At 42.1% G+C, this 17,384-nt stretch overlaps 1 protein-coding gene across 11 annotated transcripts in view; it reads right to left on the reverse strand.

Moving 5' to 3' along the window:
• Positions 1-1,811: 1,811 nt before the first annotated feature.
• Positions 1,812-17,384, reverse strand: part of LOC119441840 (tyrosine-protein phosphatase non-receptor type 4) — a 356,409-nt gene continuing 340,836 nt past the window's right edge. For 10 of the 11 annotated variants that reach the window (XM_037706473.2, XM_049661658.1, XM_049661657.1 and 7 more), the window contains 7 exons: positions 17,009-17,092; positions 15,383-15,505; positions 12,792-12,860; positions 9,946-10,230; positions 8,338-8,383; positions 8,194-8,227; positions 1,812-7,040 (listed from right to left, as the gene is read on the reverse strand). In XM_037706473.2, coding sequence (XP_037562401.1) covers positions 7,019-7,040; positions 8,194-8,227; positions 8,338-8,383; positions 9,946-10,230; positions 12,792-12,860; positions 15,383-15,505; positions 17,009-17,092 — 663 coding nt within the window. In that variant the 3' untranslated portion in view covers positions 1,812-7,018. Of the gene's footprint in view, positions 7,041-8,189; positions 8,228-8,337; positions 8,384-9,945; positions 10,231-12,791; positions 12,861-15,382; positions 15,506-17,008; positions 17,093-17,384 lie in introns of those variants that run through there. The other variant, XM_049661656.1, reaches the window with a different exon arrangement.

Genomic DNA, 17,384 nt, shown 5'->3' on the forward strand with positions numbered 1-17,384 from the left:
CTTCAAATAAATACAGCTGAGATTGGGCACACGGCAATACTAATAATAAGAATGGAAAAACGAAATGGGCTTTTACAAATTACAACCACTGCTCATGTTTTCAGTGCTTTCTCAACTTAAAGCAATTAGTCGACATGCCGTCGGAGTGCTGCCAGCCTCATTGTGAGCGTAATGCCTTTAACTGAACGCCAGCATACAGAAATTATTTTTTTTTCTAGTATACGGTGACGAGTGTTGTTGAAAACTGGGAACTTTCAGGCGCACTCACAAAACACTGTGATACCTGTTATGCTGCTGCTTGAGTGCGCACGACAGCGGAGATGATTAGCATCGACAGCTGCATTAGACAAAGCAGTCATCTCGCTGACTAGCGCATGCAGAAAACAATCTTTTGCTAAGCACAGCAGGCTTTTACATCAGATTGCCCTATAGGTTACTAAGAGCTTAATAACCAACAGTAACCAACAGACTTAGTAACCAACATTGGTTCCAGAGCAACCAATGTTGGCCATGGGGGCAGACAATCATTGTAATGACGTAATAGACATAACGAAGTAGATGCAGCTCCTCCTTCATCTTTGTTATAGCGAGTTTTTACTGTACACTTCACTTGACCAAACAATCTCTTGAGGACACTTGAAGTTTTTTTAAAGTTTCACTGGAATGTATCCTCATTCATATAGATAGATGACATTTCAAGCTGAACTGGTAGCAGCACATCATCTACATAACATGCTCCGGTGAACATTTATGGTGCCATCACTGAGAAAGTGTAGCATAAAAATTATGATTAACTCCTTCAATAATACAACAAGGCAACATAGATTTTCTGTGTGTCACAGTTTCTAGCACACAAGCACAATAACTTGCTGGAGTCCCAACTCTGCTCTGGCTTCTGATGATGCAAAGTAATACTTTTTTTAAAACTGCGATAGATTTTTTACAAAAAGCTACAAGCATAGCAGATATGATGTTTGTGCGGTAGAGACCGTAGACAAGGGTGGAATTGTAAGGAAGTTTGAATGATGGCATGTTGTAGTAGATATGGTACGTTGCAGCAGATACTTGCCAGGCAGAACATGCCATACCATTATCTTCAATGAATAGCTGCGATGTTCAGTTTCAAACTTTTGCACTTTTTGTCAAAAGCGCATTTCCATTTGATACATTGTCTTTCCTGCTCTTAGTTTTGATATTGCCTAGATGGAGTAATTATTAAAATCTGATAATGAATTTCTCAAATTAAGTGAAATATTCAAGATAAAAAAAAAAAAAAAAAACGGACTACATTAAAATGTGTGTGCCTCCAAATTGTCACTTAAAGAAACGTCCCCAAAGTTCACATTATTAACAGCAAAGTATGTCTGCCTTCTCGAGGAACTCGTATGCAAAACTGTCCCATTTGCTATGCTCCTAGTCTTTCTATAAAAAATCTGTATAGTATATAAAAAAAAAAAAAAAAAAAAAACATCCTCTGTATCTCAAAGTATGGCAGTCTTCAATGAATTGCTGAGCTTTGCTGTAGTGAGAGCCCATGTATGACTGGCAAGTGACCATAGCTTGCACAAGCTTTAGGAACTTTTCTGGAGCATGGGGATTGCAGAAATAAAGTTTTGTCTCACCTTTACTACACAGCCTATAAATGGTAGTCTCACAGGGGCGGTTATTCAAGGAAATTTGTTTGCTTTTAATGTTGACACACCTGAAATCAGAAAACTTCAATTTCTTTCAGCCCCCCACCCCGAATTTCTAGAAACCTTTGCAGCAAAGTGGAATTTTTCAAGAACGTGCACGTAACAGAAGGAAACCAGTATGTTTTGTGTAACTTCTTTAATTTCTTTCTCCTCTTTGCATCGCTTAGAACGCTGTGGCATTTAATATCTTTGAGGAGTGGACGTCTGTTCAAGATGGCCACATTTTAAAAGCAGGCTTTTAGATCATTAAAAAGAAAACAGAAGGATGGTACACTGGAAAGTGAAAACATACATCACGTTATGCTGTAAGAAGTGGTCATATGCACACACGCACAATCATACAAAGCACATAGTATGTACAGGATGCACTAGTCGGGACAGGAAAATATGCGTTGTACACATACACTAAACAACATTGGCTCAAACACATCTTGTAGACAAGAGAGCAGAAGTTTTGTTGGCTTAGCATCACCATCACTCAAGCTTTCTTAAAAATGGCATTTTTTTTTTCTCTGGCTGCTCACACATCAAGTGCAAAACAGGTTGATGGCAGTGGTACAGATATGTGGCTATATAAACCAGTGCACCATTCATGAAAAGCCTTACGAGCAAGAGATACTGACATTGCAGAATCATTTCCTTATTTGAATTTCCAACGTGGGCACTTGGCTTTCGTTTGGCTAGGAGCACTCAATGGGAACCTTCTCTGGTATTTGCTCCATAAGAATGACCAAAGAAAGGGTTGTGAGAGTGGTTGCTCTACCTAACATTTCCTGTAGAAAACCACAGCCAAGGTAACCCTGTTGGCATACTTGACTGCTATGGTATACTACAAAGAGGGTGTGGAGAAGGGGCGTTAAGAAATTCACGTCAAGACAACATTGAGAACACTTGTGCAAAATAGACTGCCTCGCCTTTTTTGTGTTTTTATCACTAGTGGAACATGATATACGAAGTAAGTCTTCCAACACTTTCATTCCTGTGACGTTTAGCAAGCACATCTGTGCGGTCAACAAAGAAGCAAGGAAGTTTGGAACCCATGTGTAAATGATGCAAGAGAAAAAAAAAAAAAAACTGAACTATGAATTAGATGGATTTAACAGAATGGCAGAAATGCGGCATCAAGCCAAATGCTGGAGAGCGTACATCCATGGCCTCTACAATGCTACCATAACCGACTGAAAAAGTTGTAACAATCAAAACTCACTTCTGTTAAAACCATGTTCACACTGGGCATTACAAAAATGTATGCAAAAGCAGTTCATCTCATTTCAATTTATTGATGGCGAGTACAGAAAAAAGAAAAAATAAGGCTGGATCACCCAAAATTTGTCCAGAGCACTAGATTTTTATGCATTATAAGTGTATTACACATTCTTCTAATTCAGGATAACGATGTACGGATACTAATGAAAAGTGGGTAAATGTGCCTTAAAATATACATTAGTAACTGATGAAAACATAATAGAAAAAAAGGCTTGCCTTCTTCTTTTATAAAAGAAGCCGAAGACAAATCTTGAAAATGAATAACAAGTTTCAAGAGTTTGATGTGTACTGCCATTCACATTTATTATCTGCGGGAAAAAATGTCCAGATGGTCGTAAATGAGGTGCAATATTGGTGCCCGGTGGCAGTGCCCCAACACATGCACAATCTATATTTATCAGTACACCAAATGCCTTACCCCCATTTGGCATATCACACGAGGGGTGCTGCGCAACATAGCTATGAGACATCGGCACATGTGCAGTTGAGCCTGATGTTGTGGCCACAGTAGCTTGTATAATGTCATCTGAACTGTGAAATCCTGCATTTCATTTATCTACAATACAGACCTATAGTTGTCCGTCTCTATGGATTGCATTTCATTTTTGGCCGATAGTATATACACCAATACATTGCAGGGCACAGCAAATACAGCCAATGGGCAGTAATTAGCTCTGATCAATTTCAAACAAATCTTAAAATATTTGTTGACCGACTCTGTTTTCCATGCTTTTCAAAGCTGCTTAATTCAAGTGACGTTTCTGTTCAAACTTTTCGGCTTCTCACGGTACAGTCATGTAGCAAGAACAGCCGTAGAGACGACAGTCACGAACCAGGCTTGAAAGCTAACATGTGCCTACATGTTATACTCTGGTCATTGTGTGTACTGACAGACGTGGATACAAGATGGCTCGACCAACCCAACCAGTCATGCATGTGTGGGTCCAATATCTGCCAGTGTGTGCATGGAAACACTTTTTCTCTCTCTATTCACAGACCTTGCATTAGTCTTGCATCCATGCTTTGTTTACAATTGTGCAGAGGAAAGCAAGCATAAACAAATTCTGTTAGCATAAAAATGTGCAACCCTGTTTCAAAGAAAAAGCGGTGTTCTGTAGGAGTCTGAAATAATGCAAGTTAACTGCAAGTGCAAAGTTTAGTCGTGCTTCTGCGGAATAACTATAACCAAGACGTTCAGCGGCTGCCCTGTAGCTAGTGGTGCAGGGCACCTTGTGAAGCACCAGGTGTCGATGCTGCTATCAGTTAAGCCTGTAGGAGGACCCTTACTGAGAAAACACTCAAAGAAAGTGCATGTGCATTTGGAAAGTTATCGGGCTCCTGTGCTTTTTTTCTTCCCACTTATGTGCATTAATCAACAAGGCAAGCCTAAAGACTAGGAATGATGCCACATTTCGCTCTGTCAAACTATGGCAGAAGCAGCAAACGTTGCATCTTGGGCTTACTGATTATGCTTGCGCTTGCTCCCCACCACAAAATGTGCAGTCTGTAAGCATAAATGGAGCCAAACTTAACAAAACGCATATTTGTACTTGTTCATGCTGATTTTGTCTTTTTTTTTTGTCACGTAGGATCCATAAGTTATGTAAAATAACACAGCATGGCTTCCATTTATATTAATTTATGTTCATTCAGTTGTGTCAAAGAATTCTGACCAGATGCAATACACTCCCATGGGCTTGATGCCGACATCCATCAGCTTGATGTTGGAAATGACATGCTTTGGAAGATGTGCTCACATGTAACTGCACTACCCTTGGCAGTGGATTAGTCGCACTGAAGCAGCTATCAAGCCATTGGATGTGACATCATGTGTGTTTAGCCACAGAACGACTACAATAGTCAATGGGTGGTGAACAAAACCCATAGTTTAACTAAATAAATGAGACAGCTTAACTTTTGCAAAGGAATGAGCACTGTAGTGAAAGCTGATGCACCAATTCATTTGCAAGTGCGACGCTAAGTTGGTGGGCCAATGCAAAGAAGAATGTAAGGAAGGCAAATGGGGCACTGGGGCTGTCTGGATGGCACTGAGAGGAGCAGACGTTAAGATTAAAGACTTATTTTCAAGCTGCATTTGGCAGCATCTCTCAAGAAGCTTTTAAACAATTCTTTTTAATAATGATCCTTGGACCCCCACCAAAATTGTGCGCTCCATAAACGCCAAAGTGATTGGCAACGAAGAGAGCGACGGCAATTCTCCAGAGCACAGCCTGCTAATAAGAGCTGATGTGGCAGAAGCGTTTTCTTCTGAAGAGGCCAATGCTGCAGAAGTGTTCAACCACGCTGATGCTTTTTGCAGCATGACATCTCAAGTCTGTAATAGCAGCAACTGACAGTTTTGAATACATGATAAAGGATGTGATCGCATATTGGAAAACGGTTTTCGCCTTTTCTTGTAATTCACTCAAGGGTGGACTATTTGACCACTTGCAGAAATTTTGTGGGTGTTTCGAATGGACAGAAGTTAGCTGGTATGTCTTGTACAGCAAGGAGTTACAACTTGTATGTCATGTCCTGACAATCGCGAGTTCCTATAACCACCAAATTTCCCATATCTTGTAACTTCAAACATTTTCCCACTGAGAATTCCATCATTACTTCCGCAGAGCAGTGAAATTAACGCACGGGCTGTTAGCTTTTAACTGTTTCATCTTTGTCACTGCAGTCGAACCTCGATATAACGAAGTTATACTTGCAGCGAAAAACTTCGTTATATTGCAAATTTCGTTAATTCGAGGTTTTGTTAATTCAGTGGAACTAAGATTGGGAAATAAAAATAATATGTTACATCACGAATTTCGTTAAATTGTTATATCAAAGTTTGACTGTGTATATATATATGTGAAATCTAGTACCATCCACTCACTGTTTAGCGGATCCTGCATTTTCTTCATACCTGAAGCTTTGAATATGAGAAATGCCACAGAAGAGTGTTTAAATATTTAGAGAGATCGCTAGGCCCATACAAGAGCGTTGGAACACGAAACACGTTCCAACCTGCTGAGCTCAACATTAATAGCTGAAAGCTGCATCCTCAATATGAGCAGTTCTGTGTGTTTGGTGATGCAGCAAGAGTTTTCAAAGCAGTTCATTTCTTCTACTGACGTAATATAACATTGCTGCACTACCAAACCCAAGTGAATAAACTCACTTGCATTCATACTCCATTGCACATACCACTGGATTTTTACACTAACACTGCTGTGTACCTTGCTGCCCAGTTTATGTATCTTGAGAAGCAATACATTTTCAGCTACCAACACCACCTGCTCATGCCAGCAAGAAATCCAAAAACGTGGCACTTCAATGAAAAAAAAGAAGACAAATGACAAAATAAAGATGGCGGTCTCTTTTCTAAATTAAAAATGGTGATGGGGAGTCTAGCTTTCCTTCTATCACATCAATGTGCACACTGATACCAGGAGGCCAGAAGGAATGAAGGGACGGTAACAGGGTTTCCAAACATTTATCTACAATGGCAAAGTTCACACCATTATGTACAAAAAAAAAAAAAATCCTAAAAAGGGCACTATAAAAATACAGCAGCTGCAGCAGCAGCAAGACGGTGATAACATTTGCACAGTCTCTTCAAGATGGAGTGCTAAATACATGACGAGGATTCACTGGGAGAAGCGGTGACACTCGCATCGTCACGAAAAATGTAAAATGTTTCACACGGCGTAGGTGCGACGTCATCATCATATGCACACACACTAGATGCAGCGAGTGGTGGCAGCAAGGCTCTTGCGTGGCTCTTGACGCAGTCAGGGCTGCCGCACACACAGTGTGCGGATGTTTTGCCAATTCACGTCATTCTTCATCATGCAAGTTTAGATTTTCTAAACTCCACAGTCCACAAGCTTCATACTTGTAGTGGTGCTGCCATGTGGTAGAAAGGGTGGGCCTTGTGAAATGAACGCACGAGAAGAGAGCGAATGCGGCAAAATGAGGACCAGTGCTGCAGTTGTGTCAGTGATGAACGAGTCCTTGTATTCTGGCATGAGCTGACAGAGGACGTGTGTTCGTTTGTCCTTTCATCAGACGGTGGTCGTTAAGCATCTGCAAGAACAAAAAACAATGACACTTTTAGGCTGGCGTTATCATTCGATGTATGCAGTTCGACCCATGAAGCCCTGCAGTGTGACCGAAGCATGCTGAACAACACAGGCCTGCATCTATGGAGGCCTTTACATATTGCGAAGCTGTAATGATGTGTTTGTAGAAGACCACACCTGGCGACAAAGAGAAGGTTCACTGTTGTTTAAACTGGAGAAGGATCTCAATAAATCAAATTGGTTGGTGGAGTGCAAACAATATCTGACTTGCACAGACTGAGTTACTGACAAAAAAGAAAAGCATGGCAACAGCCTTTGAAATGACAGCTGTTCACTTGATGCCGAAGGCATCGCACTTACAGCTATCTTTGCTTTTCTTTTCACTAATTAATCGCACTCGGGGCTTAGCCCTTATCAGATTTAGGCACTAATGAAAATAGAGATAAACTGCATACAGTTGTATGCTATGCATAGGTGAGTGCAGGGGCAACTATCGGGGTGGCAACCATTTCTTCACCACACCTCTGCTTCGTACCCATCCTTTCAATGGTGCCTTCTTGGCTGCCTTATGGTCTCTATAGTATCTGCTAGCTGCAAAAATTTCAGATCTCCTGAACAGCCATCACTTGACCGAGCATAAAAAAAAAGTAAAGCTAACACACCACAGGCTTTAATTACCAAGCTACCATTAGCCCTCAATCGCTCAGCAGCCATGAATGTCTTCTCAACAGACGCTGTTTTGTTGTTGCTTTCGCATATGCTCAGTTTAATGCTTGTTCCAGATCATGTGTTACAGAACACTCCCGCAAGAAAGATGTCTATTCATTCAGTGCATGTGCCAACACAGTGTCTGGTTGGCAAATGCTAGCGGTGCATTCTGCATAACACATTCATGTAGACTCTTCTCACAAAGGTACACCACCATGCATGCATAATATAAAAAAGAAAAAGAAGATCTAAACTAAAAATGTAATTAAAAAAACGCTTTACTATACTGATAAAACTTACTGTAAGTGTATTGTCAAAATCTTTAAAATCTGTTTGATTTAATATCAATGTTTGATTGTAATAATGTAATGCTTAAATCTATACCTGCCAGCCAGTTAAAAAAAGTTGTAGTAACCTGACCTGAATATAATTTGCAAAAAATTCCTTACCTCTGGTACTCGGGCAAAGGCTTGACAACACCTTCTGTGAAAGAAGTAATCGAGTAAGCCACTCCAACCATGCGATTTAACACAGAACAAAGAAGAGTCAAGAAAACGTGACAAAAGTCAATGATGAGACAGCAACTGACTTACCATTGTACACCTTGAGGATAGCCTCACAAACAAACTTGTACTGACTCTGCAACAACACAGAAAGTTGTTCAAGTGTTAGCTAATAAGTAAACAAAAATTATACAGTTATCAGGTGAAAGAAGGGGACAGATATCTGCATGAGTATCCATGTGTTATACGTATGTTAAGCACAGAATTCAGAACTTATAAGACAAGACTGATTTGCATCTCCTCGCGAACGCCCCCTCCCCCATTATTTGTGGGTGTGCCGTGGAGTTCTTGATCTGCCTAAGGCTGTAGGTACTAACCTTTATTCTTGCTTTTGCACTTATTGCATAGCCAACTTGATACTACTACTTGCAATACCACCAGTGGAGCATTCCTTGTTGCTTCTCTGAATTCCTTAGTTTCGTTCAGGGCTGGTACTTTGCAATTGTATCACGATACAAGATACTCGGGCAACAAGTATTTGAGATACAGATACAAGATATACTACCACAACTATTGTATCCGATACGATACTTTCCATTTGTATCTTAAGATACTTCGATACATTTGCCAATTTCTTATTCTAGATCTATATAATGTAGCACCAAATGCGTATGCACAAAAAAGTTTGTGTTGAGCAAGTGCACTGCATCGACACAGCTAAAAACAAAAAATCAGAAAACAAAACAAGCAGACACTCGCGTGTTTGTTTTTGTTGAGCGCCACCACGTGACTCTGCTCCACCAATAGGGATGCACAGACCTCATTGCCTGCCCTCGCTGGAGGGCTCTGGCAAAAGGATAAAAGAATGTCACTGCCTCTAGGTGGCTTAGTGGCAGCAGTATCAGCTCAAGAACTGGAGTTAATTCAACGTTTATAGTTTCGCACGGTGAGGTTGCAATAGCAGTATCTTGTATCTTAAGATGCAAGATAAATTCTTTCATGTATCGAAAATGCAGATACTGATACACATCTCGCCAGGCGTATCATGATACAGGTACACAATACCCAACGAGTATCTAAGATAGACGTATATTCAATACTGCCCAGCACTGGTTTGGCTACACGGTTAGCCCTTGTTTTACCTTGCTTTATATGAAATGTGCTGTCCTGTCCACAGTGAGTGCATTTTAGACCTGATTATTCCAAGCGCAGCAGCACTGAACTCTTCAAATGATAAAATTGAGTTAACAAATGGGCGCCATTTTTGGATTAACATTCTTTGGGAGTTCTTGATGATGACGTGTGCAGGCCATTTCCACAGTTACGAATTTATTTGCAGTTGCTCTTTAAGCCCAGCCAAAACCTTGATATTATATTCAACAGTTCGTATGCACACTTTATTACATGCTCCATTCTCTGCATTTCGGCATACTAATGTACACAAATAAATTACCAACAGGAAAAAAAGGAACTCAAACACAAACACATAAAAGATATCAATAATTTTGTTTATGTATTTCTTATGAAGATGGAACTCTTTTTTCCCTTGGTAAGAACAGCAGATTCGCATGTCAAAAGTATTAATTAAGAGCAATGTTCTAGCTTTGCTGTTTGGATCGTAGTTTTTTTTGTTCATGTTTCGCCTGTTACATGCTCGCATAAATACGGCTGTGAACAATGGCAAGGCCAAATACTCACAGAGGTCTGGATGAGCATGGCGCGCTGATCCCGCATGTCACGTGTGAGGTCGAGCGGGTAGACAGGCTCGTTGGCTTCGATGAGGCACATGGCCGTCTCCATGAGGATGAGGACACCCGTGCGGCCAATGCCCGCACTGCAGTGCACCACAGTGGGCTCCACCATGCCGTCCCTGCTTCTCCTGACGCGTTGCACGAAGCCTAAGAATTCCGAGGCCTCTTCGGGCACCCCGTGATCCGGCCACGCTAGGTACTGCATGTGGGTGATGTGCCGCTCCTCCCGGTTCTGTGTGACAAAAGTTTTGATGAGAAACTAGAATTCTTTTCGAACATTTGGAAAAGCACAAAAATAAAACACAAATAAACAGGAGTCAGCAGCGGTTGACATCGAAGAAAGACAGGGTCTTCCGGGGTGCACTAGTGTACCGTGTGGTTTGTTTGTTGTTCCACGTTTTTCCAAGTTTGTTATTCAGGTGGCAAGAGAGGTTTCCCCAGAAGACCTTGTCTTTCTGTTTTCAATGTCTACCGCTGTCTTACAGGGGCCCTGAAGAACATTTGATCGAAGTAGAGAAATGAATTTGAAGTTAAAATAGGCTATTGCAGAAATACTTTGCTGCAATAAGTACTTAAATGCGTTCACCAGAAGCAGAGTTATTGGCATATCAAATGCCCTTCGTGGTGCTTCTGCTCCTTCTTCGATGCCTTGCACTGTGGAGGCTACGGAGGAGCGGGGTGTGCTCACAACGCTCCGCCTACTGAACGTCACCATGGCGCGAGTTCAAGTTTGATTTTGGATGTTAACATAGCGGCCACTACTTCCGATCTTGGCACCTACGATGCGCCAAACTTAAGCCAAACGTGCTTGTCCACAGTGAGCCACAGTGCACTTAACCAGTGGAACCGTTGCGGCACTGCGTGGTGGCCGTGGTATCTACGTGATGCAGCAGACCACAGCTACACACAACTGTAGTGCATATGCGCAGCATTTGCTTTGGGCACGACAGGGCCTGAGTGCGTGCTTGCACTCACATGCTCCAGTCTGACCATGCTACGTGGCGCGGACCAGTTTTGTCCTTCACCAACTTGACCGATGGATAGTAGCCACATCAAACTTGTGCATTTTGAAGCGCTATCAATAAGTCTGCCAAGGCGTCTAACCAGCAGCAGCCAGGAGTAGACGCGCACTGGCAAGTGTGCGTGAGGTCTGTCCTTAAGTTTCGCGTGGTTCGAGGCTAGTTGAGTGTTCAAAACTAGTCCAAATTAGCAAGACCTGACGACTATAACACTGATAAGCAGAGTGGCCACAGTTTAATTCCTACGCGGGCGGCCGCGGTCGTGTATGAGCAGGCGATAGTCGGCTTCTTCTGGAAGTACGTAATTATTATAAAAATGTGAAAGCAGATTTTCACTTACTTAAGCCTGTTTATTAAACTTTGTCAATAAATATACACAGTAACAGTAGGAAGAAGCACACTGATCCAAACACCCTTCTTGAATGATGTCAGCTATTGGCCAATAGCAGCTGCGTATGGGAATCTGATATATTACAAAATAAAGCGTTCAGAAAAGAGTGAGGAGCAGGCTTCTGTTGAAAAGAGAGCGTTTTCTGAACGCTTTATTTTGCTCCTCACAAAATAAAGCGTTCAGAAAAGAGTGAGGAGCAGGCTTCTGTTGAAAAGAGAGCGTTTGAGAGAAAGATGACTTCACGCTCCGATTGCGAGCTCCACGCGGCGCACACGACTGCAAAACTTGGCTAAGATGTTCACAGCAGCATATGCTATCCGTGTACTATGCTTTTTGCCAAGCCCTAGTTCAGGACCCCTTTAACTTTACCTATGCCGCCTTACCCTGCTTTAGTACCACCTTACTCTTACATAAAGCTCTTTACTTAACCTTTATTTTTCTTTACCTTTTTTTTTTTAGGCTGCACTACCTTAAAGATCGATCCAAATTTTCTTGACTGCACAGTCTCGGGGATTGGCCCACATTTCTTGGCGATAAAAGCCACACTTCTAGTTCCAGTTCTAGGCATGTGCAGTTTGAACAAGCACATCCGGGTTTCATCATTTTTTAGCTAATTACGCATTACTCCTGCTTCGTAAATTGCTCTGTGCTAACTTGGGGCATCTTTTTCATTCGAATTCAAACACTTTCTTCATGAGCACTAGCAGGCCTCAAATCGTCTAATTTACGAGGTGAAGTTATATACCCAGCTCCCACAAACCCCAAATTGACTTTAACTCGCAAAACAATACCATGTCATAAAAATAAAAAGCAATGTCACTAAGCTGTAATCTACCAAAGAACGCTTGCCTGAATTTCGGGCTGGGGCAAGGTTCTAAACCTCACATATCCTTTGCAAGGATCTGTACACATGTCAGTCCGTCGTGATTATTTGGGCTAGTCAATTGGTTCTGATACATTGTTTTTTTTTTTGCAACCGCATAAAACTAGAAAGAAGAACAAGAAACCACACAAACCAAACTATATGGAAGTTGGAGCTTGTCCTTGTTTGCTGTACATTATTCTTTTCGGTGCAATGTGAGCAGCATCAAAGAGAGGTTGGAGATGTTGCCTGTCACATACGACACCAACTTACCCACTTTTTGTTTATTTTTTGTCTATAATATTGGAAGTGCTGCACAAAACAAATGGTGTGAGCTGCACTACATTTATCAACCAGCAGTCATAAGGCAGGCAGAAATAGTATAGGCCAGTATTACACTTCTTTTGACGAGCTTAAGCAACATTAAATCTGACGCTCAATAGTCCCAGTGCACTACTAATCTCTCTCTACACTGCTTTAGCGAAGCCGTCTAGAGAACAATTAAGGACTGACCAGCTTACCTGTGTGTTTATGAGGGTGAATTCACGAAAAGCAAAGGATGGTGTTTCTTTCTGTCGTACACAGGACACCTGCGTGTAAGATGGACATGTTGTATTAAAATGAATGAGAATTGTTCTTGCAGTGAAAGGAAGGAAAATATATGTCCTTCTAAGCAAAAAAAAAAAAAAAGAAAAAAAATATATAAAATACTATTATATAATTGGTCCGGGAACTCCTTCCTGCTTGGAAATTACTCGCTCACCAGATCTCCCCCTACCACGCACACACAGGGAGAGAGAGAGAGACGGACAGACACTTATGGTACATTTTGTCACGACACATGAAGGGACTGTTTGCTTAATTGCCACTCTGATGTACTGTTACATCCAGATCATTGCTATAGGGTTAACACTACTGCCTAATAGTAATAATGTGACGATCAGTAAATTCCATGAATATTGTGCGATCAGAACTATTTTCCCTCTGCTGTGGCAATGATAAGCAATATTTCTTTACTTGATACTGCTCTCTGCTATAGTTAAGTGTACTAGCGTACTTTATAACATGGACTACGCATCTAAATTATTATAACTATGTAAGGGCTGTTCTCCTGTGTAGCCTCCACACCCCCTTTTTTGTAGTAATAATGAAAACAAACAAGATAATGTTCTGCCAAAGAGCAGTCACATCAATGTGTCCATTAAAGCAACCTAAACTACTGACAGTGGCAGAAAAACCATAGAAAAGTGCAAAAAGTATAAGATTTTCTTGTCTTATCAGAGTTTCCATATTCAGAGCAACATGCTGTGTTGGCAATTAGCCTTGAGCCAGGAACATGTAAAACCTTCAACTGGCCAAGATATTGAACAATAATGATAAATAATAAAGAGTGTGACCATCACATCACTAAATGGAATACAGTTAAACCTGCTTATAACGAACCTCCATATAACGAATTCCAGGATATAACGAAGTTTTTCCATTCCTCGCCACTACTCCATAGAAGGACATGTATTTGAGACCTCTACGTAACGAAGTGGCAGCGGGAGACTCCCTCGATATAACGAATTTTCCTCTCCAACAACCGAGAGATTTCGCCCCAAGTTTTGTCATTTTTGCGCGAGCAGCAACCGGAAGCACCTTCTCTGCCGCGACAGAATGAGAAGCGAGCGCACGTGTGCGAGGCAGGCCTGCATCCCCTGACCCGGTGATCTTGCCGCTGCGGGCGTGACCTTTCCCCCTCCCTTCATTCAAACCTGATCCTGCCGCTTGCTGCAGCTGGTCTAGCCCAAAAAGCCGGCACTCTCTCCTTTTCCAGTTCATGTTGCCGACGCGCTGGTACATGCCGCGACACATCACACTCGATGAGCATGGACATGCGCTGTCAAACGCTGGCGGCGAGTGGAAGCGCCGCTGGAGAAGCGAGTGAAGTGACCTTTGTGCTGTTGTCTATCGCTTCAATGCAAACTGAGTGCCGAGAACACAAAGCACGCACAAAGTTATGAGCCGCCGATGCACCTACACGGCTAGACTGCCCCAACGCAGATCGCTTTCAAGATACGGGCCACGTGACTGCGCGCCGCCGCGCAGTACACAGTTGATGCCAGAGTACAGTACAACGCCGCCCCGCTATCCCTCGCTCCCTTGCCGGTGCCTCGAGCGGAACGGAAGAAGGCGCGCTTCTTCCCTGCTTTTCTTGCGTGCGCGAGATTTAGACGCGGTCGTCGGCTCCCCTCACGCATACAGCACACGGCGCGCGGCGACTGCGTTATCACCCTTGGACTTCATACGGAATATCTATGAGCCGAAACCAATTTTAGGGCTACAACGCGTCATAGACACCATCTTTATATAGCAGATACGGATCTCAAGGGCCATGCTTTTGGTGGCGGAAACCGAAAATAAGCCATAGTTGTCGCCCCCGGCACTTTGGGTGGCCGATGCCATCGTCAAGCCGCCAAGCCAAGCGACATGAAAAGTCAAAATGGCCACTCAGGCCGGCGCGGGGTGGCAGTTTGCAACGTATGATGCGGGAACGGTGCCACAGTTGCGACGCAACAGCGGGGTTACCAATGCATTGGGTTCTATGGGAGCTGTGCCGGGACCGCCCGAAAACGGCGTAACAGCCGGGAAAACGCAGCCCCCGGGAATGTAACAGTGGGGTTCTACTGTAACACTATACGACGCTACGAAGCCATCGTGACACTCGCTCTTCGTTTCCGATGCCTCGCGCTTGTGCGAAACGACACGCGTCCACAGATCCGATACATTCCAAAGATGAGTGCTTCAACGAAAGCGGAAAATGGGTTTGCGTTACAATTGAGGGCGCGTTAGAATCGAGTAAATACGGTAAGCGTTTCTTTTTCGAATTTTCAGTGCCGAACCTGCATATAACGAAATCCTCTTTATAACGAAGTTTTTCGGGAATTTGTCAATTGCGTTATATCCAGGTTTAACTGTAGTTGACTAACAGCACAAGAGACAACGGGTGAGGAAACAGTGTGTGCCTGTCTGTCTGTGTCCATGATCTTTCCTGAATGACTTTGGTGTCATTCTGCCACCTGATGACTCAACAATTGTGTACACAAGCTTGCCCAAAGACCCCACTGACCTGCAGGTGGCCATAGGTGTCTGTTTCATACAGGTCTGGCCAGTACTTGTGACACTTGATGCGGCCCCGCTCCACCAGTGTTGTCAGCATCACCACCAGAGTGCACTGCTGCTCCCAAACCATCTGCAAAGAGCAACGCTCAGCTCACAATGGTTGCTTTATTTAATATCTCAATGCGTGTGCTCGCACTGTGGGTTGAAACTTTTGGGCTGTTCCACGTGCAGTTATCTAGCTAATGCATTTAATCTCCTGAAAGGGGCACCAAACAGAAAAATAACACGGGCTCTATTAGTAAATTAACTTTCTACAATGCCAATATGGCCACTCTTACTGTGAAAGGAGGCTTGATAAGTCAGAAAGGATGCAAAAATAAAAGACAGGTGGCAACCTCGATCTTTGTTTCTGCACCGGTTCCCTGTGACACGTCATGGATTTTGACAGTGCCTACTCGGCTCAAGTTATTTTTTTTAAAAGACAGACAACATTGCATGTCAAAGGAGCCAATGAGAGAACTTGGCAAGTTTTGAGAAATTTTACTACTCCACAAGAACTCAAATACGGGAAAGTAATATGAAATCCAAGATGCTGCACTGACATACTGGCGCTGAGGTTTTGGTACCACAGTAAATAAAAGGAAGTCTGGCCTTCAGTTTCTCTTTTACTAATCTACCTGTATGTTAGGAATGCAATTCCTACAGACATTAAGATTACCTCTTCTTTGTATTCCTTAAAATGAACATTAAAAATAAAATTGTTAGAAGAGCTGCTTTCTCTGTGATTTCTTTCTTTCATTTTTTTTTGTGGACTTCCTTTTTCTTTTTGTTTTTGTGAATGTGTGTTTTGTAATATTTTGCAGCAATTTCTACAGTGTATAAATTTCTTCTCTCTTGGTGTTTATGTTGATTTTAAGGAAATACTTTCGTGTTGTATTGTTATAAATTCTCGAGTTATACAATCTTGACATTGTCTTTATGCTTCCACTAGCTTACCAAAGTGATATAATCTTTTTTTTATGAGCACAGGCCTTTATTTTATCATCTTATCTTGTGATTTCATATGTATATGACTCAACATTATTAACTCAACATTAGCAATTATATATTACTGAGAATGCCCTCTCGATCACGAAGTCAGCCAATAGTGCTGGCGGGTCCAGCTGCTTTCGACGACACTGCACGACAGCATTGCGACGAGCAAGTAATTTTTCGCCATTTTTTGACATGATATTGTGAATTCCCTGCTGCATGCAGTGCAGTAATATTTAGCTCACATGTTCACAGCAGCCTCTACGACAGATTGGCAACATTTCGTCACTATGTTCAAAAAAGTGTTTCAGGGATTCTTTATGCAAGTCCAATCACAGGTAAATTGTTTGCTGAAAAGAAATGTACATTTTTGTACTCACCTATTTATAACATGTAAGACCTCATTACATATAGTAAATTCACATAGTTCTATAATATTGCAGTACCCAAGTGCTCTTGTTATGACTTGCGTAAGTAAAGTAACTCGGGAGAGAGAGACCGTTGATAAAAAAAAAAAAAATACAGTCCTGTATCAACTAGCATTTAATTGACATAGCAAGCAATATGCGATGACTAGCTATACAACGAAGTCAGTCCTCACCTCCCAAAAATCTATTGTGGTGTTGGGCAAAGGACCTTGTGTGGCTATGTACCTATTTACAATGCCCGACGTGGGGATGTTCATCTGCATGGAAAAGAAAGGGAAACAGACATCACAAAGCGATACACGACAGCAACTTTTTGAAAAGCAACAAAACATTTAAGCCTCAATATGTGGGAAAGATTGCCAATAGGCAATGCTTGAAATGCAGCAAAATATGGCGACTAGCACCTGTTGTAACATCATTTGGACAAGATTATCTGCCATAAAAACGTAGCTCCAGTCTGTATGCCTTCACTAAATTTCAGTGTTGGATCAGAAGCATATTCAATGTCTTGCAAACACCAATAATGCAACAGATTACATGCATATTGAC

Source organism: Dermacentor silvarum, chromosome 2 (assembly GCF_013339745.2).
Source record: "Dermacentor silvarum isolate Dsil-2018 chromosome 2, BIME_Dsil_1.4, whole genome shotgun sequence".
Classification (NCBI taxonomy): Eukaryota; Metazoa; Arthropoda; class Arachnida; order Ixodida; family Ixodidae; genus Dermacentor; species Dermacentor silvarum.